The following is a 20,705-nucleotide window of genomic DNA, read 5'->3' as shown; positions in this document are numbered from 1 at the left end:
TGGCCTCAAAGATACTAAAGGAGACATGGAAGCAATCACACATCAATGCCCCAGTAACATAGAAACATTAAGCCAAGGAATCACACTCTCAGTGAAAATCAACATACCATCTCTTTAAGGTACAACATCGCTTCCTGAGGGGTACTTATCTCTGATTCCAACCCTGGGTTAAGTGCCGCACCCCCACCCCCATCACGCTGGATGTTACTGCTGCTACCTCTCCCTAGCATTTAACAGGCTTTTTATAATCATTTAATGGCAGCCTTCCCTGCCGGACTTTCCCAAGCTTACCACAGTACGGACGGTCGTAGCAGTCATTTGTTGAGTTTCCTTCTGCATCAGGTGCTGGGCTAGGATCCTTACAGTCACCATTGCATTTTACCATCCCAAGGACTCTCAGCCACTGATACTGCCCCCATCTTACAGATGACGAAACCATGGCTACTTGGGTGATAGGTGGCAGAGCTGTGAACCCAGGACTGACTCAATAACATGTAATATCACACCCACCTAAGCCACTTTTAAGAACTTCATTATCTGATGCCAATCTATTCATCCAGCTAATTTACCACTCTCTTCCTTGAATGAGCAACCCCACCTTTAATTACATAATGCTCAGTACCCTTCCAACACTTCGCTTTTGTTTGCCCTATCCTCTGGCAATGGTCTAGGCCAACTTCTCTCAAATGAGTATTTATTTGGTTTAACAAATCAGTAATATACTCATCTGTTAGAACAATTTTCTGAAAATTGTTCCCAAATTTGTTCTACAGAAGGCTTATCCTTCGTGAAACAATTGCTAGGACTGCCTACCAGGATCTCCTATCCGGTCTATTGGAACCTGAGAAAATAGTTCCTAGTAATAGTTTTTATTTTTAAAGCATTTTTCAGACTCATATAATGACCTATAGGCTATATAGGACTGTAGAAATTACCTAGCTCACCTTCTCATTTTATACCCAAGATTGAGAAAACTCGGATTTAATCCAAGTTTTAGTCAATGGTGAGTCAAGATCATGCTGTAACCTCTTGCCTAACTTTATTAATTTATGATAACTGCGGCCATTCAATTTCACAAAGGCCATCATTTCTAATACCTGTTAGCATCTACGACTTGACTGCCCAGGTTCCAGTCCCAAATCTACAACCCTCTCTAGCTTGGTGACCCTGGGTTAGATATTTACACTCATGCCTCAGTCTCCTCCTCTGTCAAATAAGGATAATTCCTATCTCTTAGGATTATTAGTAAATCTAAATGACATTATACATGAAAAGCACTTAGAATAGTGTGTGGCACATAGTAAATACTCAACAGATATTAACTATTATTCCTGTTTGATAAATATGCTTTACCCATAGTTCCTACCAAAGGTACAAAACATTCTCTTTTTTCTTGGAACTTAATCCTTGTGTTACTAAAGAATGACTGATTTTTTTTCCAAATTGAAATAAATACAAGGCAATTGATGTGTTCACCTTCTTTACTAACACTACATTTACCATGTATCACCATGGAATGTAAATTTAGGTTAGACAAGAAAATTTCACAAATGTAATAAAGCATTCTGGAGTATACCAAAGTTTGTGTATTATGTCTGACCAAACTACCTTGAGAATAAATCATCAATCACTTCAACTATAGGTAATTTGTTAAATTTATGATTCTTACAGAGAAAATAAACAAGCTTCATACATTTAAAAAAGTGTTTTTCACTTAACCTTTGCATTAGTACTTAAAATACAGATTTCAACATTTAAAAATTATTCTAATACAACAGCAGCATAAATATAACTCTGTAATTACAAAAAAAGCTAAACCGGGATCCACAGTTAGGTTATTCTCATGTTTACAAGTATGATTCTGAAATAAATACTACTTCTAAACAGCTGTTTATCGGCTTTTTAGGTTTGGTTTAAATAAACGTATTTTAGGTTGTGGGGAAGCTTACTATATTCCGTGCACTGTTCTGAAAGGGTTAAGAGCCAACCAGTGCTAAAAACTGAAGTACCCAATCAATCTGCAAAATAGGCAGAAAAAAGTTAAATGGGATTCCTACATAACATCAAAAGCATGTTCTGATACTAGAATCAAATTAGCAACTGGGAGTACTTCAGGACTGGCACACTGTCCTCTTTATAACTGATTTTATCATAAGAGTTTAAGGAGGAGCATATTTTACCACTGTCCAGTCCATTTAAAAGTGACATGTTTCTTCTTTGTACTAATGTGACTCCCCTGAATGACCTAGCTAGTTAACTGGTCACTAGTACTTTGGTAACCAGGCAAATCAAGCCTGCAAGAAAGGATGCCAATACTTAAACTACCATATTATCTGACCCATTCAAATGATTTATTTTCAACATAAACATATAAACTCAATATGAGATGCCTAACTAAAGCAAACACCACCAACAAAACCGAGACAGCTTCTCTTCTTCTAAGGTTTAGGCTTTGCCCAGAATTCCTTATACATGGAATACCCCATACCTAAAGAAAAAAAAAAATAGTTAAACATTTAATATTTTCCATGATATTAAGAAAACAGAAAACAGTCATAAAATAGCTAGCACACAATATTTACAAGGGGAACAAGACCCCAGGCTGTTTATACTCTTGCCTTCTTTATTTAAATTTCTGAAATTCTTTTTATATAGGTTCCCAGTAGCTCGAGGCTAGTGTGACTACTTCAGACTACTGAAATATTTATTGTAAAGAACAATTAATATTTATCTTACAACTTTAAAAGGAGTCACTCTTGCCATGTAACAGTAAGTAAAGTCAACAAAATTATAAAGCCAATAAAAGACTGTAATACCTACATTAAAAAAACATTTTCTGGGGCACCTGGGTGACTGAGTCAGTTAAGCATCTGACTCTTGATTCTGGATTAAGCATAATCTCAGGGTCCCGAGATCAAGCCCCATGTCGGTCTCCCCACTGAATGTGGAGGCTGCTTAGATTCTCTCTCTCTCTCTCCCTTAACCTGTCCCACCCCCTTGGCTCTAAAAAAACCAATAAATTTTCCACTTTCAAAAATTCAATAAAATAGTAGTTATATGTCATATGTCTCTCCCAGATAATGGCTCTTACTACCAACCCTATTTACATATTTAGACTCCAGTGAAATTATAAGTTCTATGATGCACAGAACGGCCTTTTTTTTCTTTAAAACATGTAAAACAAATAAGACGTTTACTGTATCAGACAGTAAAAACTGTGTCACTAATTGAACTACTTTTATTAACCCAATTTTTATGCGAAAAATGTAAGTGACATTTCAAACTACTTCAAAGTCAGCTAAAAGTATCTACCTTGATTTATAAAATCTATTAATGGGAATTAGAAACTTGAAAATTTCCTCAAAGAACCTACCAAGAGTCATTGCTCCCACAACAAAGCCTTGGGCTGCCACACGCATATGGATCAAGTGAACAGACATTTTAGTATTTCCCCTGCTCTTCAATTTATATAATCCATATGCAACAATTGCTGCAAACCCGGCCATTCCTGTAAAACAAAGAGTCACAAGTATGTCATTGCATGGGGTGAGGGAAGCAAGATGACTTTACTATCAATCAATGTAAACCTCTACTATTTTTACAAAGATGTTCTATTGAGACCATTAATTAACTAACACACAAATTGAGTTTTTAATTTTTCCTCTTAAAATCCAAAACCCATAATTGGTAGTAAACAGTAGCAGATTCAGGAATTTAAGATCATCTTCAAATTGTGGGCTGTGCAGTCAGTAGGATGCTTTAAGAGTGCCAAGGGAACTCTTCCTCTCAGTCCTATTTCCTTCCCTGAGAGGGATCAGTTAACACAGCAGAGACTGTAATAAACCATAACTGTGAAGGTAAGCTTTTTTATTGAGCCTTGTTGAGTCCTTCTAGCAAATCACTGAGACTGAGGATGGTCGTGAGGTCCCCCAACACATTCACTGAAACGAGAGTCAATAAATGAAGGCTGAAGACACACAGAAGAATTTTTATAGACAGTGTTGTATTAAGGCAATCTTACATATTTCAACAACATAGGAACAAAATATATGAAAACAAATGCTTTCAGGATGTGCCTGGTGAATGAGTTGACCACACTACCACTGATTTACAGCTTACAACAAACTGATTATTAGAATATCAAAGTCAAACTTACCAATGGGAACAAACGGTGCCTCTCTAGCTTTTCGGATAAGTTTAGATCCCTGATCTTCATCATATGAAGAAAGAGAAACATCTGTGCCGGTTGACATAGTGGCTGAAGAATCCTCCTGAAAGAGAATTTCCAGGAAGTTCTACAATTAAAAGCATCTTGAACACTGAATGGCTGGATGTACTTAAAATGCTCCTACTTTCACCTAAAAACCTGGTATGTTGTCCATGAAGTTTAGAAAGTATTTTTTAGAAATTAACTGTATTTTTAACCTGTAGCCTCCTTTAGGAAGAATCGTATTTATCCCCCCCTATTGTTTTGATGTTCATCCCATACAACCGATTCCTTTTTATTTATTTATATTTAAGTAGGCTCCACCTTCAGCATGGAGCCCAAGGTGGGGCTTGAATTCACAACCCTGAGATCAAGACCTGAGCTGAGATCAAGAGTCAGATGCTTAACTGACTGAGCTATGGGGCACCCCAACCAATTCCTTTTTAGCAGCACATTGTTGATAACAGTGAAAGTTTTGTTTTGTTTTAAGATTTTATTTATTTGACAGACAGATCACAAGTAAGCAGAGAGGCAGGCAGACAGAGAGAGGAGGAAGCAGGCTCCCTGCTGAGCGGAGAGCCCAATGCGGGGCTCTATCCCAGGACCCCAGGATCATGACCTGAGCCGAAGGCAGAGGCTTTAACCCACTGAGCCACCCAGGCACCCCAAGTTTGTTTTTAATTGAAATAACTTTTGTCTTGCTTTCTCAAATAAATAAAATCTTAAAAAATAAAGCTTTTATTTTAAATACTATTGTTAGAAATGCCTCTTTTTAAGCATAATTTATGTTCAATTGAACATAATATAGCCTGTTGGGTTGTTTTTTTTTTTAACCTAGGGTTATCATTTTTAACATCGCTGCAGCAAAAAAACGGAACGATCCTCAGGCCTTTTTTTTTTTTTTTAAGATTTTATTTATTTATTTGAGAGAGAGAGATCACAAGTAGGCAGAAAGGCAGGCAGAGAGAGAGAGGGAAGCAGGCTCACTGCCGAGCAGAGAGCCCGCCTCAGGCCCTTCTTAATGAATGAATGTCTCCTAAGCTTCAGCTCTACTTTCCTTTACATACCTTACATTACCTGGACCTCCCTCTTAAAACTCTCTACCTTCTTTTATAGAGACCAAAGACTCCATTCTCCCTTTTTCAGTCATCTCCTTTTATACAAGAAGCTATTTAATAGGTGTTTCATCACAATGAGAAAATAACAAAGTCAGTTTCACTTTAGTCACAATAAATATGTATATACTTCCCTCTTCACTGAGCTGATTTAAACTGCCTGTAAATGTTACCCATAGATAAAAGGAGTCAAACACATGTTAAGTGTACAAGTCTGATTAGTGTCAGTTACAATAACTTCAAAAGTCAACTGCCCATCCCACTACCCATGTAACATCTTCACTTCTGGGTTTCACACATCATACTCCCTTCAATAACAACTCTCATTCAACACTTTTCTATTGCGGGGGTATGAGTCATAGGTAAGACCCTCAAAGAAAAGTCAACTCTACAGGGCGGTGTACTGCATAGTTTGAAAAGTGAAATCATCCTTCTGAGCCCCCATCCCCATTGGGAAGAATCCAATTCTGTCATCTGACAAAGAAATCCTTAATCCCAGAACCCTGAGATCATGACCTGACCCGAAGGCAGAGGCTTAACCCACTGAGCCACCCAGGCGCCCCAGGAATTATCTTTAAAAACAAGAAAGTCAGTGGTCTTTCCTCTAATCCCTCACATCTGGATCAATATAATTTTCAACAGGTCAGTGGAGCAAAAGTCTTTTCTCCCTCCTTCAGGAAGACAGAGGATGGCAGTCTCTTTCCTGTACATATATGAAAGAAGAAAATCCACTAATCTCCAGTCCTCACCTATGATACAGAATCTGGAGTTTGTATGAGTAGGGCATCTGATCAGATTTTCAGAAAGCAATCCTTAGAGTAAGAATAAGGGCATGGGGGTAACCATGTGGTCATTACTTGCTTTCAGTGACTAAAGATAACCTGTCTCTGATCGAGAACACCCTGTGGCACACTTAAAGACAAAAGAGGGATATAAAAAGTCCAACTTTCACACCACAGATTTTACTATAATTCAAATTATATTTCTCTACCTAACATACTATATATTCACAACACTCCTTGCATATAAAATTTGGTAATTCTCTTCCTAATTACCATCTGACCCAAGTATTCACGATTTGCAGCCATTCAAATGGAAAATGGTTAACTTTTAAAAGTATCAGGATCAGTAACTAAGAATCATATAATTTGATAATAACAACCCAGATGATTAATCCATGCCAACAGCCTAATTTTACAGAGGGAAAGGGGTTATATGAATTGTTCAACACCAAGAATATATCTCTGGCAGGCAAGGATTAGAATCCAGATCTCCTGACACACAGTCCAGAGTTCTTCTGACTGACAATATATTGCCAAAGCACTAATGTTATGATGCTGATAATATATTTAATCTGAAAAAGATTAAAACTCATTTCTTAACAGAAGCCTGCACTTCTTTCTTTCAATTGTAAAAAATATGCAAGTCATGCCTAAAATTAAATGGAACTTTCTTCCCTAGTGACTTAACTCACCCACCAATTTCAACTGTGCTTTGAAAAGACCTTTTTCACTCGCACCACTTCTAGATTTTCCTTTATTTTAATTTTCTCACCTGCCCATTGCAACTGACCCAGATCTCTGTCAAAAAGTTGAACAGGTACAAAAAGAGGCATCAATGACCAGATGATCTTCAAAGCCAGTTTGAAAACACTAAATATTCTCCAAACTTAGTAAGATGCTACTGCAGACCTTTCCAAATGCATGGGAACCTAGAAAAGACCTCAGGGAGGATGAGCTGTCCAGCGTGAGGTGATGTAACAGACTGAAGGATCTTCACAGCCTGTCATTTTGGTCACAGGAACTACTAACAAGGGCTTCAAATTCTGATTTTCCATCAGTCACCTGTCAGCTTGTTTAAAATGTCTACAAAGGCCCCACCCTGGAGATTCTGATTCAGGGGGTATGGAGCAGGGGACCCAAGGAATCTATATTTTAAGAAGCTCCTTCGATTGATTCTGGGGCACAAGGAAGTAACAGATGCCCTGGGATACAGGACTCAAACTTGTGTGTCATGCTGGGGCCTGATGCCGCTTCGATCTGTCTGAACTTTTCCATCCAAACCGGTCGAACTCGAAAGTGCCTACGTGCTTCTGGAAGCATAAATCCTGCGATGGGGATTACCCCACAGAGGGAACTAGCTGCAGCCCGCACCCGTGATGGAAGGGAGAAAGGCGAGTAACACTGCCGAATCATTTCAGCGGCTCCCAATCTAAACCCGCGCTGTTTTCCCATCTCTCACTGGCTGGCTTAGCTTTCAGGATGAAATTTAAATTCCGTCACAGGTGCAGATGCTTCCTACAGGGCCTGAGGCCTTCTTACCGTCCCAGGGTAGGACAGGGTCGCCCAGCGAGGGAGGAAACCCGCGGTCGCGGAGAAGAGTAGGGTGGTGTGGTTTTACGCCCTCAACCTTTCGAACCGCCCCACGCCCTGTTTCCTCCCGTGACCTTGTCTGGACTCCAAGGCCCAAGCGCTCGCCCTCCCAAGCCCTCCTCACTCACCGCGCGGGCCGGCTCTCCGGAAAGCTCCCCGCTCCGGGTACTATCCGCGCTACCGGCTCCCTGAGGTCGGCCCCAGCCCCCTCCATGGCTTTCTCCTTACTGCCCCCTCCGCGAGTCTTCCCTCTCCGCCACGATTCACTCCACAAGCTTCTACTTCATCCCCTCACCCGACAGGCCGTGAGACCCCCCCCCCCCCAATTTCCCTGAACCACAAGGTCGGGTCCGAGACCCAATTTCCTACCCTCCCCCTTCAACCCGGCCATCGCCCCCCTCCTCCCAGCCCCGCGGCCCCCACCACTCCCAAGGCGCGCTCGGCCCAGCCAAGGGCTGCCGCACTTCTTCCCGCCCCACCGTCGCGTATCCTCCGCTCCCAGAGCTCCCTCAATCTTCACATACCTACAGTGACAGGACTCAGGCTCCAACCGGTTTCTGGCTCTCACCCACGCTCGCCGTCCTGCCGGCTTCTTCTCGTCCCGCCCACACCAGGCCCTAGCCAATAAGAAGCCAGCGCCAGGCAGGCGAGGGTCCCGGTGGGTGCGTGCGTGTGCGCGGTGGATAGGACGGGTCCCGGATTGGCCGGGGCGGCGCGCGTGGGCGGTGGCTCAGCGTCTCCGGCTCTCGCGTAGGGATCTCGTCCTGCATGAGAGTTCAGCGTCAGGGCTTCGCGCGAGCGCTCTTCAGCGCAGCTGGCTCCCAGCCGGGCGGAACTTCCGATTTCTGTCGCGCTTTTCCTTTCGTACAGTCGCGGCGAGCATCGCGAACGTTGTGTTCCGCGCGCGGGCGGGGCGGGGCCGGGCCTGAGGCGTTTCGGCCGCAGCCAGTCCTTGGGAGGCTCGGGGGAGGACGTCCCTGTGTTCAGGGGCGCCGGCGGCGGTGGGGCGAGGGAGCGCTCGCCCGTTCGGTTCCCCTGGTGGTTCTGTGCTGCCGCGAACACGCGCTGTCGAGCCTCTCGCGGAGCTTTTCTTGAGGTTTACAGTGTGGTGAGGGGCAGCCATTAGTCGCAAGCATGGGGTCGCTAGAGGAGACCTCACCCTGAAGGGGGGAGGTTTCTCTGAGAAGTGTCAGCAGCCCTTGGTGACGGTGAACTTCGGGAGACAGCCCCTAACTTGTTCGTAGGACATAATCAGGCTGTATGGCGAACTGATGCAAAGCATCAACGACTGTGCCACTATTGCGGCTAAATTAGAATCCCGTAGCAGAACCGCGAATTGAGGCATATTGCCAATGCTGTATCACACAGGTAGGAACTTTGTGACACGGCCTCCGGATTTTGAAAAATCCTTTGTCTCATAATTAAGACACATGTAGGAAACATTCATGCTATGGGTGATGAATGAAAACCCCCGTACTTTGATTATATGGTATGTTTCAGCTACTTGAAGGCACATACTTTGTCCGGTTCATGCCCATCTCGGAGCATTTTCTTTGAGCTCAGTAGGAGCTCAATGGAAGGGCTGCAAAAATAAGTAGGAATAATCAGGGTCTTACTTAGGATAATTAAAACGATAAAAGAGCCGAGAGATTTGAAGATGAAAGCAAGTCATCAAGTCCTGTGATTCTGGAAATACAAAGGCTGACAGCCGCAGTGAGCGAATTCATTCCTGAAGGGGGTTTGTATAAACCAAAATAATGTTAGCTTATTTCCAGAGAATGAGATTTGGGATCAGGGAAACTTGAGTGGCAGCCCCAGGCTGGCCACGTAATAGTCACGACCGAAGGCTTTACCTCTCAAAACTTCACTTTCTTCGTTTGTAAAATGTAAATAATAGTGGTGCTGGTTAGTGAGGAAATAACACGGAGACTGTTAGCACCGTGCCTGGCTTGAGAAGTGCTTTAAAAGTGCTATTGCTTAAAAAAAATTCCTGTGCCGTGAATTGTATGGAAAGAGGCAGACCCTGCCTTATTTGTATGAGAAATTCTCTCTCTCTTATCTATATTTAGAACCAAAAGCTTGGTAAATGATCATGATAAATATCTGAAACAATCATAATGTAGAATATTTTTTAATAGAAATTATTCTGCTACACTTTATTCCATATTGTGTTTCAAGAAAAGGACAGTGACAACTGACAAACCATTACATCTTTCATAATGTAAACATAATTGGTAACAAATGTACATCATGTATTATTTCATTCTCTTTACGCTGTCATTTGGAAGTATAATTGATACAGAAGACATTAAAAATTATTTGGGTTCTCATGTATTAAACTAACCCACTTGTAGTTTATAGAGGAGAAGACAGCACAAGTCTCATCTGCCTATTTTGCTAATTTCCCCTCTTTAGAGAATCTTTGTAACTTCTCATGTTCCAAGTAGCAGTCTACACATGTTTGCATCTACTATAAGAGAAATGGGCTTCAAAACTCAGATGTCTATTTAGGCTGAGGCCCAGCTTAAAGCTACATTACCTTGTTTTTTTATATCTTTCTTAAAACCACTTTGTGATCTTTGTGGAATTTTGTCTAAACCAAATGTTAAAACTTTCGAGCAAATTGGTAATATCTGCAGATGTTTTTTAAAGATTTTATTTATTTATTTGACAGAGATCACAAGTAGGCGGAGGCAGAGAGGCAGACAGAAAGGGGGGGGAGAAGGCTCCCTGCTGAGAGCCCCATGGCGGAGGCAGAGGTGGGGGAGTTGAGGGGGGGCTCGATCCCAAGACCCTGGGATCCCAGGACCCTGGGATCATGACCTGAGCCAAAGGCAGAGGCTTTAACCCCCTGAGCCACCCAGGGATCCACCCAGGGATCCCATCTGCAGATTTTTTTTTTTAACAGACAGAGATCACAAGTGGGCAGAGAGGCAGGCAGAGAGAGAGGAGGAAGCAGGCTCCCTGTGGAGCAGATAACCCGATTCGGGGCTTGATCCCAGGACCCTGGGATCATGACCCAAGCCGAAGGCAGAGGCTTTAACCCACTGAGCCATGCAGGTGCCCGCAGATATTTTTAAAGCCACAGTTCAAAGTCACTTTCAGCAATCACTGAACATGTATATTGTGTTGGGCACTGTACTGGATTCAGAAGTTAAAGACTTAGTTCCTTCTCTGAGATGATTTATAATCTTTTTAGGTAGAAAGAACAGGTATAGAAAACCATCAAAGACAGTTTATTATAAGTGCTTTGAATGCAACTTCAGGTAGATACCCTAGTGAATGTGCAGATTCAGAGAAGGCTTCTTGGGACTGGCGCTTGAGTGAGTGAACTTTGGAGAATGATGCTTAGCATGCAAATAAGTTGGGAGAGTCTTCCAGAATGAGGAAACAATGGACAGAGGAATAGCAGTAGACTATTGGATTGTAGCTCCAGCATAGACAATGAGTGGGGAAAAGGAAAAAAAAAATTGTGACTAAAGCAGAGTCAGAATAATGGGAAGTAGGTTTAAGCTACATGGGAGAGGACTTTAGAAACTGATTAACTTGCACAGTATTCTATTAGGTGGCCCTTGAAGGTTTTGGAGCAGGATGTTGACAAGAATACATTTGAGGTAGTTTGTAGTGAAGTAGAATGGATTAGAATGGATTAGAAAGAGAATATCAGTGTTACACAGCCAGAAAATTAAAAACTATTCAGTATGTAGTATGTAGCTCATTATATTACTTGTATTGAGGCCACATCCTTCGTCTCAAGGATATGGAAAGCTGCTACATGCAGGGACGTCATCCCTCTAACCTCCTGGACAAGGAGGAGTAATTGTCCTTACGAAGCAGTTCCCAGGGAGAACGGTCAAGGCCGAGACCATCATAAAATTCAGGGCTACTCATAATATGCTACAGTTTTGTAACTTTTACACTTTGCAGAGTCATGGAATAGTACTTAAGCTTTTGTTTTAAACAGAAACTTCCCAGGTACGTTAATAGCATGTTTTAAAGTTTTATTTTTTTAAATTTAATTTTATTTATTTATTTTGACAGAGGGAGAGCACAGGCAGGGGGAGCTAGCGGCAGAGTCAGAGGGAGAAGCAGATTCCCCACTGAGCCATGAGCCTGAAGACCCTGGACTCATGACCAGAGCCGAAACCAGACACTTAACTAACTTACCCACCCAAGTGCCCCTAAAGTTTTATTTAGCCTACAGGGTAGGAGCTTTTAAGCAAACAAAAGAATCTCCTGTGGCAAAAAGTAATTGGGTCCCTCCCTGGACTGCTTATGTAAGTCTCCCAAGCGTTTTGTAAGAAATGCTATTTTTTGTCCCCAGGAGCAGCTGCTGATCACATCAGACCACCCTGTTCTGCTCAGGTATGACAGGTTCTCTTTTTCGCAACTTAATATATTTCAAAACATTAAGTCTGAGGTACCTCATCCATCGCTCTGCCCTGTAGAAAAAATAGTTATAAAATGTAATCTCAAAGCTCTCCAGGGGAAGGAAAGTCACAACCACCTTTACATTTTATGAGAGGCAGTATGATAGCGTTTAAGACCACAGACTCTGGAGCTTGCTTTGCTGCTTACAAGCTGTGTGTTACTGAGCAAGTTACTTAATCATTCTGTGCCTCAGTTTCTTCACTTGTACAATAGTACGACCTACATAACAGGACTCTGGGGAGGCTCAGGTGATATGTAAAACTGCAGCATTGCCCGGCATATATAGTAAGTGCTATATATGTTAACTATTATGACATTTCTGGTTTTGTTTTTGTGTGTATGAATTCCTGGCACTTCAGCTTAGCTGAGCTGTAAACACCGCTGGTGGTTTTACTTGTGTGTATGTGTTTGTGTGGTTTCCATTGTTAAAAGTCTTTCGGTTACAGAGGATTTGCATACCAATCATAAATATAAGATGCTCACAACCAGACTTTAAGAGAGCAGAAGCAAGGAACATCAGGGACCTTTCTTTTATCTCTTCAGTTGACACTCTCTCCTACTTTTCTATCATTGGTTTCATTCAACCATGTAAAATATTTTTCCTATTAGTAACCAATAGAGCAGTAGGCTTTGTGTCTTTATTTTTTTTTAAAGATTTTATTTATTTATTTGACAGACAGAGATTTCAAGTAGGCAGAGAGGCAGGCAGAGAGAGAGAGGTGGAAGCAGGCTCCCTGCTGAGCAGAGAACCCGATGCGGGGCTCGATCCCAGGACCCTGGGATCATGACTTGAGCCGAAGGCAGAGGCTTTAACCCACTGAGCCACCCAGGCGCCCAGCTTTGTGTCTTTAGATAGGGATATTTTCTGTAGTGAACAAACATATTATACTTTAAATGTCTTTGTCTTGAATTGATTTTTCCACTAATGCACTCAGTATTACTTGTTATTGTTGTTCCAGGCAGCAGCACTCTTCTTAATAAGTACCAAGGGGAAAAAATGTAGTGGAGTGGAAAGGGGACTGGACTGTCCCCAGGACTGCTACTTGCATGTAGTCAAAGACATGGATTTGTATGCTGACTTGAATGCTTATTAGCATTATGACCTTAAAGGAGTTACTTAGCCTGTTGGAAACTCAACTTTTCATCAACAAAATGGGGATATTAATAGGTACCTTATAGGGTTACAATGTCTGTAAAGAACCCTATATAAGATACCAAGAACAGTGTTTGGGACATAATAGACATTCAGTACATGTTAGTTCCCCTCTCTAAACCAGCCCCGTTCCTCTTGCTGCTATTGTATATGTGCTGCCGAAGCGAGCACCCTCTTGCTGCTCTATTCCTAGGCAGTAACCAGCAATGCAACCTTAAACAAATTACGTTTCTCCTCTAGACCTATACGTTTCCTGAACCAAGCTCCTAAGTCATCCTTTTAGTTATCTTTGCTTAGCCTCACCTTCCAGTCCCCTGATATCCCCACAAACCCTTTCCACTGAGAACACTGAGAACTTCTCTCAGCTCTCCCTTTGCCCTTTGCCCCCACCTCTGGGCTTACCTGCACCCACCTTGGTCATTTCTCCCGTTCTTGGGTGCCTTTCTCCCACTGAGCACCAGTCACCCTGTACTGACTCCTTCCATTTCCTTCCACCTCACTTGTCAACGTTTGCACTCTCATCCGTAATTTTGCTTGGTTTCTCTTGTTAGAGGCTTCTCATACCCCAGATTTTCCTACTTATAAAAAGCCCCCTCCTAGTTTCTTAATCCTTCCTGTAGTTATTGCTTTCTTTTCTCTCCCCCGGCTTAGGAGAAAAAAGTATGTATACCTATTTCCACACCACTCTTTGCTTAACCCACTTGTTTCTATTCCTGTCACCCTACTAAGACTACAGTGGAGGAGGACATCAGTCAGTGGATACAATTCAGTTTCTTAGCACATATATGACTTGACTCCTCTACAGTGCTTGACACCAGGAATCTTCTCTTGACACCTTTCTTTTGGTTCTTGCAATCTGGCCATTCTTTCTTAGTTCCTATTACTGAATTCACTTCCTCTGTCCCTTAAATGTTGGTGTTTTCCAGGATTCTGTTCTTACTCTCTTTTCTCCTCTTGGGATGATCTCATGTACCCTCATGGATTTTTATTCCCATCTCTATACTGATGCTCTCTTGTCCTCTCTCTGCCTGAACTCTAGAACGCTATACTCAACTGTGTGTTGGACGTCTCGACCTCACTAGCCCACATACTCCACCACATGTGCATAAATGAATTAATCATGACTCCCCTGTCCTTCCTCCTACTCTGGACACTTCCCTCCTGATAAGTACTTTCTCCTAAATTTCCTGACTTGGTTGGTGGAACAGCTATCCATCACATTAACCAAATATGAAACCTGGATGAATCCTGACACAACTTCCTCCTTTCTCCACATCCAGCCAGTGACATCTGAACAGAGAATTGAATGATGAGGGGCCAGCCCTGTGAAACTCTGTGGGAAGATTTAAGGCAGAGACGAGACTCTGCCTTTACTCTCATAGTAATGTGCTCTGACCAAACTGGCCCAGATTTGCCTGACTCCTGTATGCAGTGATGTTAAGAGGTTTATTTATGCAGGAAAGCTCTTAAACAGATCAAATAAAGAAATGCTTTTATATCATCTTAGGGTGGAACACAAGACTGTTTTCACTGACTATATTTTCAAACAAAAATCTGTGAGATTTTCACACAAAAAAATGGATCTTAGATTCAATGCAGTTCCTCAAATTCCTTTTTTGTTCTTTGAGGGAGGGAGCAGAGAAGATAGGCAGGTGGGGTGAGTCCGCATAGACCTCCCCTAACTTAGATGAAACTCTTCGGCCTGTTGGCTTTGTTTTGAAGACACTCAGATTTGGGATTAACAACACAATCATTCCTTCTTAAAAATTTATATAATTTTATATTTCATATATTCTGTTATTATGCCCTTTAATAGAGAATATTCAGTTTTGTGTTTAATATCCTGACTTTTTAAATTAAAAAACTTACAATCTTAAAGATTGCCTTATATTTATAATCTGTATTTTTAAAAAAGGTTTTTATTTATTTATTTGACAGAGAGAGACAGAGCAAGAGAGGGAAGGGGAGAGAATGAAGCAGGCTTCCTGCTGAGCAAGGAACCTCATGTGGGGCTCAATCCCAGGACCCTGGGATCATGACCCGAGGGAAGGTAGACACTTAACGACTAAGCCACCCAGGCACCCCTTATGATCTGTATTTGCACAGGTTGTATGAAAACACAATTGATTACTGGAGGCAAAAGCTTTGCTTATCATAAGCAAATAGCTCTTTCTATCAGAGAGGATAAACATTATTTTTCTCCCTGGGCTCCCTCCCTAGCTGCTTCCTGGCTCTTGACACAATGTTGAGTACCATGTTATACATGAACATTGGCTTGCCAGCATGGTGCAGCAGAGCCTCTGTTACAGGGATCTTTGTATTGCCTACAGTGCTAGCCTAGGGGCATCCTGTACATGGGAAGCCTCCAGTAAGTACTAGCTGAATGACTCTCTCTTTGCAGCCTCTTTGCAGAGGTGAGTAACTAAGTTCAGTAACATGGGCTGCATCTCAGCTACTGGGGCTGCAGTAGCTAGGCGGGGCCTATAGGCTCCCATGGCTTCTTACTTCTCTTGGTTACCACCCTTTACACAGTCGTCCTCTCACAGAACCCCTTGCTTCTGCCCTACTGCCTTGTATACTGATTGCCTCTCTGCTTCCCCTCACTCTGTCTCTCTCAACACTGATTTAGGGCTATTTTTATAGTCTGCTAATTCTCTAAGAATGAGGTGCCTCTTCTGGGAGGCATTGCGATCCTCAGTGGCACTGCAAATAGGTTTTTGTTGACTGATCTCCAGGCTCTCCAAGTCATTTTGCCCACACCCTGATTACAAGGCACCATCTGTTTGCCTCAGTGGCTTAATGAATCGAGAGCTCATAATGTAGTTGATATCTAAAATGATCCTAATCACAGTGAGGACAGAATAATGGTCTCCTTCAGCAGAGATGGATGGACAATTACTTTTATAGCTTTGCAGAAAGATGGATATGCAGACACTTCACCCAAATTGGTGGCCCTGAGTTACTCTCCCTATGCTGATGCTTTTGCTCAGGGACAGAAACCCATCTGCTTTGCTTCAGAAGACACAAGAAAGAACGATTATCTGTCTGACCCAAGTTCACTCAGTGAATCAGTCAAGTACTAGCCATCATAGTCCTTCTGCCACTTTGGTTTATGAGGCCAGAGGAATTTTTTAAGCATGAAGAACATTAGAATAACCATTAAAAATGTGAACTAGTAACCTTGGCCTGTTGCCTAGTAAAATAGGGCTGATCAGAGTGAAACAGCTGATTGTGGTGTGTGTACTACGCAGTGATTTCTCTAGAAATTGAGTGGGCTGGTAAGTAGTTTTAAAAGATTTATTACCTCTTCTGGATAATTTGTTCTTCAGTTAGCTGAGATCTGGAATCCTTGTGACCCATGGGCTGCAGTGAATGAGTTGTTTCTGACCTCTCCGTTATCTGCAAGTATCTCTGGTCAGAAGCAAGCAGTCACACGCAGCGGCCCAAACAGTCTGCCCTCCCCCGACACGTGCTCTGTGCCCACTGTTCTCTAGGCATGCCGCTATGTACTCAAGACGCTGTCATGTCTCTGATCATGAAAGCGGCTCTGTCATCTACATATTGGTATATGTACACCCATATGTATATGGTATGTGTATACCCATGTTACACACGAGGCACCTGAGGATTAGCACAATGAAGTAACCTGCTAGAGTCTCCATAGAGGCAGAGGCAGGATTTGAAGCCAGTTCTGTTTAGTTAATGTGTTTTCTGGAATGCTCCATTGCCTTCCAGTGCTCTTTTCCCCTACCTGTTCTTATTCTCTCTCACCTTCTGTTTCCCTGTCAGATCCTTATCAATCACAAGTGTTTTTGGAAATATAAAAATATGTGTGTGGGCGCCTGGGTGGCTCAGTTGGTTGACTGTCTACCTTCAGCTCCGTTACAATCTCCTAGTCCTGGGATTAAGCCCTGCGTGTGGCTCTCTGCTCAGCGGGGAGTCTGTTTCTCCCTCTCACTCTCCCTCTGTGCGCACTCTCTCTCAAATAAATTTAAAAAAATTATATTTTAAAAGATATATTAAAAAATATATGTGTGTGTATATATAGGTGTACACAGACACAATGTCCTTTTAATATCTATATGCCTATATAGTTAGATGTAGGTATTTATAGACAGATATAAATAAACAGAATGAGGAAAGATAAACCCCTCGAATGTTAATGGTTCTTCTATCTGAGTAGTAGAATAATTTGTGCTTTTCATTTTTTTCTTCATGTTTTTCTGTACTTCTGAAACTAAATATTACTGTGACCAGGAAGCAGTTTTTTAAATCTTTCACATCCTTTCAAGTTCATGTGCTACTAACTTTATGAGTAAAATCTTTCCTAACTTCACTTTTCCTCTTGAAACACACTCCTTTCCATAGCACTTTGTATTGTCTTAGGGCATTTCTAGCATTTTGCTTTGTATTCTATGTAGCCTCAGTTTCCCAGGCCCACAAAGTTAGAGAGGGGAAGAGTCAGGGAGGCACAGCTAATGATGAAAATGGTGATTAACAGACTAGTTTTTGCATCCATCATGAAGGCTAGAATCTTCCTGCTATATCCACCATGTCCCAGACTTTGTTCTCTTCCCATCACTGTGGTCTTGGCCATGTCTCCTCTACACTGCTGTTCCTGCGACATGAGTGAGCCATCATGTTCAGTCTGCTGTTTGTGTGTGATGCTGTCCTCTCTCCTATCACTCAGTACCAAGCTAGGCCCCGTTATTGCATCAGGCCTCACATGGACCAGGCCATGTCTCTACTCTCCATCACTTTGCTAAAGTGGGACCATCTCTTTCCACCCAGGTTGTACTTTTCAAAAGTTATCCCCTCCCTCTCATTTTCTTTTTTCTTTTTTTTTTTTTAAATTTTTTTTTCTTTTTTACAGATAGAGAGAGAGAGAGAGAGATTACAAGTAGGCAGAGCAGCAGCCAGAGTCCCTCTCATTTTCTTAATCTCTGATAAAACCTATTGTATGATGACTCATGTTTCCCTGTTTCTTAACTTACCCTCTCCCTGTCCCCTTATCTAGAAGATCTTGCACTAAGATTAGGTCAGGGGTCAGAGTAAGCTGGCCCAATCCTTCCCTCTGTCAGGGGCCCCAGACAGAAGGGTGCACAACTGTTCTCTCTTATGTGGGAGATCAAGGTGTGATTTCATTCTATAATTTATTCAAGTGTCTCTTTCCTGGGTAGCTTGTTAGCCTTCTTCTCACCAGTCATTCCCTTTCCAGGGAGACCTGTCTGTGGCTCCCAGGACTAGAAGCTGGTGGCCTGCTCTGACAAGCCAGGCTTCGGTAGACGAGCACAGCCAACACTGCTTGGGCTATCAGTCCACTGTGTCCTCTTCTAAGCCTCTCAATTAGCGTTTCAGCCTCTCAATTAGCTTCTAACACCCTTAGGAGCCAAGGACCATTCAGATTTGTACACTCTGCAGCAACTAGCACGGTTGGATAGGATGGCAAGAGCCCCATTAACTTTTTTTTTTTTAAGATTTTATTCATTTATTTGACAGATAGAGATCACAAGTAGGCAGAGAGCAGGCAGAGAGAGAGGAGGAAGCAGGCTCCCTGCTGAGCAGAGAACCCGACATGGGGCTCGATCCCAGGACCCTGAGATCATGACCTGAGCTGAAGGCAGAGGCTTTAACCCACTGAGCCACCCAGGCGCCTCAGGAGCCCCATTAACTTTTGTGGAATGAATTACTGAAATCTATTGGATTTTTGTGCTCTGCTTTTCTCCTTTATTATCACAGCAAACAATCTAATAAGGGTGATTAGTTGCACTTTGTTCTATATTAAGTATATCACACTGATTCTGATTCTGTGACTTATTTTGAGTTTTAAAACATTGAAGTATAATCCATATACTGTAAAAATCACCCCCTCAAAGTTTACAGTTTAGCGGTTTTTAATATATTCATGGAGTTGTATAACCATCACCATATCACTGCTAACTGATTCCAGAACAACGTTCCATCATGCCAAATATAGGTGACATTCTTTATCATTCTCTGTTACCCTCCTACCCCAGACCTCTCCAATAATCACCACTCTGTTTTCTTTCTCTTTAGATTTGCCTGTTTCGGACATTTCACAAAAATGGAATCATAGGACATGTGGACTTTTGCGTCCGATTTCTTTCACCTAGCACAGCGTTTTCAAGGTTCATATATGTTATAGCATGAATAGGTGTTTCATTTCTTTTTAATGGCTAAATAATATTCCCCTGTGTGGATAGTCCACATTTTTGTGTATCCATTTATCACTTGATGAACATTTGGGTTGTTTCTTCTTTCTTGCTATTATGAATAAAGTTACCAGGAACACTCATGTACATGTTTTTTTTCTTCGGACATATGATTTGAATTTTGCGGGGTATATGCCAAGGCCTATGGTAACTTTATGTTTAACTTTTTAAGGAACTGCCAAATTGTTTTCTAAAGTAGCTGCATCATTTTACATTCCCAAAAGCAATGCATGAGGGTTCCAGTTTATCCACATCTATACCTACACATGTCATCGTCCATCTTTTGAGTATAACTATCCCCGTGGGTGTGAAGTGGTATATCATTGTGGTTTTAATTTGCATTTCCCTGATGGCTAATAATGTTGAGTTTCTGGTCACATGTTCATTGATATTTGGGGGGAGATATCTGTCTAGTTCACTGTATGTTTTTCTCATGTGTTTAGAAGGTAGGGGAGGAACAGTGAAGTAGCCTCCAGATTGATACTGGTAATTTGTGCCCTTCCCATGCCAGCAAAAGGCCTGTGTAATCTATTTGCCCGTGAGACAGAGGACATGGAATCTTCCCACTGTACCCCGGGGTAGGGGTATTGGCACAGCAGCCCTTACCTGAGGTGGTACTGGGGGGAGTCTGTCAACAGCTCATAAGTTGGAATTTTTAATTTTTAATTTTTTTAATTTTTAATTTTTACATTAAAATGTAATCTTTTTACTATTTCCCGAGTAGTTTGGGGACCTTAGTGCTTTGATTTACAGTGGACCCATCCTACGGCATCAGACAGAGTCAAATTGCCCTCCAGCAGAAGGGCTCTTGCCCAGGCTAGTGCATCTGCTTCATGATTGCCTGGCAGTGTGGGTGGGCAGTGAGCAGACACGTGCCATACATGGGCAGCTGCATCAGGTTTAGTGCATACACCCCAAATATATTGCCTGAGGTCTGCTCCCCATAGGGCTTTATTTAATATAGCCCAGCTTCATTTGTGCCATTGCAGCATCCATGTTGTTAACCCTTTCCAAATGGCCCAGCTGTCAGTAGCCAGATCTCAAATCAGTGGGCATGGGTTCATGTTTTAACACAATCCATAACACTCTCAACCCTGACTACTTTGTTTAGTTCCTTCTTCAAACCAAAGTACATTAGAATCCAGTTGGATGGCACAGGAAGGCCTAAGAGGCAGGTTTCCCTGGGAGCTGCCA

The 20,705-nt window shown here is 42.2% G+C and overlaps 1 protein-coding gene and 1 long non-coding RNA gene across 3 annotated transcripts; one reads left to right on the top strand and one right to left on the bottom strand.

Annotated features, from left to right (window-relative positions):
• Positions 1-1,463: 1,463 nt before the first annotated feature.
• On the bottom strand, positions 1,464-8,372 carry HIGD1A (HIG1 hypoxia inducible domain family member 1A). 2 transcript variants are annotated; one of them, XM_046003480.1, is made up of 4 exons: positions 8,219-8,372; positions 4,157-4,271; positions 3,374-3,508; positions 1,464-2,488 (listed from the first exon to the last, which is right to left on the bottom strand). In XM_046003480.1, the coding sequence occupies exons 2-4, from the start codon at positions 4,251-4,253 to the stop codon at positions 2,439-2,441; spliced, it is 282 nt and encodes a 93-aa protein (XP_045859436.1). In that variant the 5' UTR covers positions 4,254-4,271; positions 8,219-8,372; the 3' UTR covers positions 1,464-2,438. The 2 variants fall into 2 exon arrangements, with proteins under 2 accessions (XP_045859436.1, XP_045859437.1); XM_046003481.1 differs by lacking the exon at positions 8,219-8,372 and adding an exon at positions 7,823-7,841.
• A 324-nt stretch (positions 8,373-8,696) lies between these two features.
• On the top strand, positions 8,697-19,538 carry LOC123940832. Its single transcript, XR_006818095.1, has 3 exons — positions 8,697-9,062; positions 12,019-12,059; positions 19,336-19,538. It is a non-coding gene; the product is annotated as an uncharacterized LOC123940832 (long non-coding RNA).
• The last annotated feature ends 1,167 nt before the right edge of the window (positions 19,539-20,705 follow it).

Source organism: Meles meles, chromosome 4, assembly GCF_922984935.1.
Source record: "Meles meles chromosome 4, mMelMel3.1 paternal haplotype, whole genome shotgun sequence".
In the NCBI taxonomy this organism is placed as follows: Eukaryota; Metazoa; Chordata; class Mammalia; order Carnivora; family Mustelidae; genus Meles; species Meles meles.
This window is presented reverse-complemented; position numbering and strand designations above follow the sequence as displayed.

Coding starts and splice junctions, on each gene's coding strand:
- HIGD1A (XM_046003480.1), bottom strand. CDS start 4,253: ATGTCAACCGGCACAGATGTTTCTCTTTCTTCATATGATGAAGATCAG. Junction 3,509..4,156: donor GGCACCGTTTGTTCCCATTG/GTAAGTTTGACT, acceptor TTTGTTTTACAG/GAATGGCCGGGTTTGCAGCA. Junction 2,489..3,373: donor TGTGGGAGCAATGACTCTTG/GTAGGTTCTTTG, acceptor TTTTTTCTTTAG/GTATGGGGTATTCCATGTAT.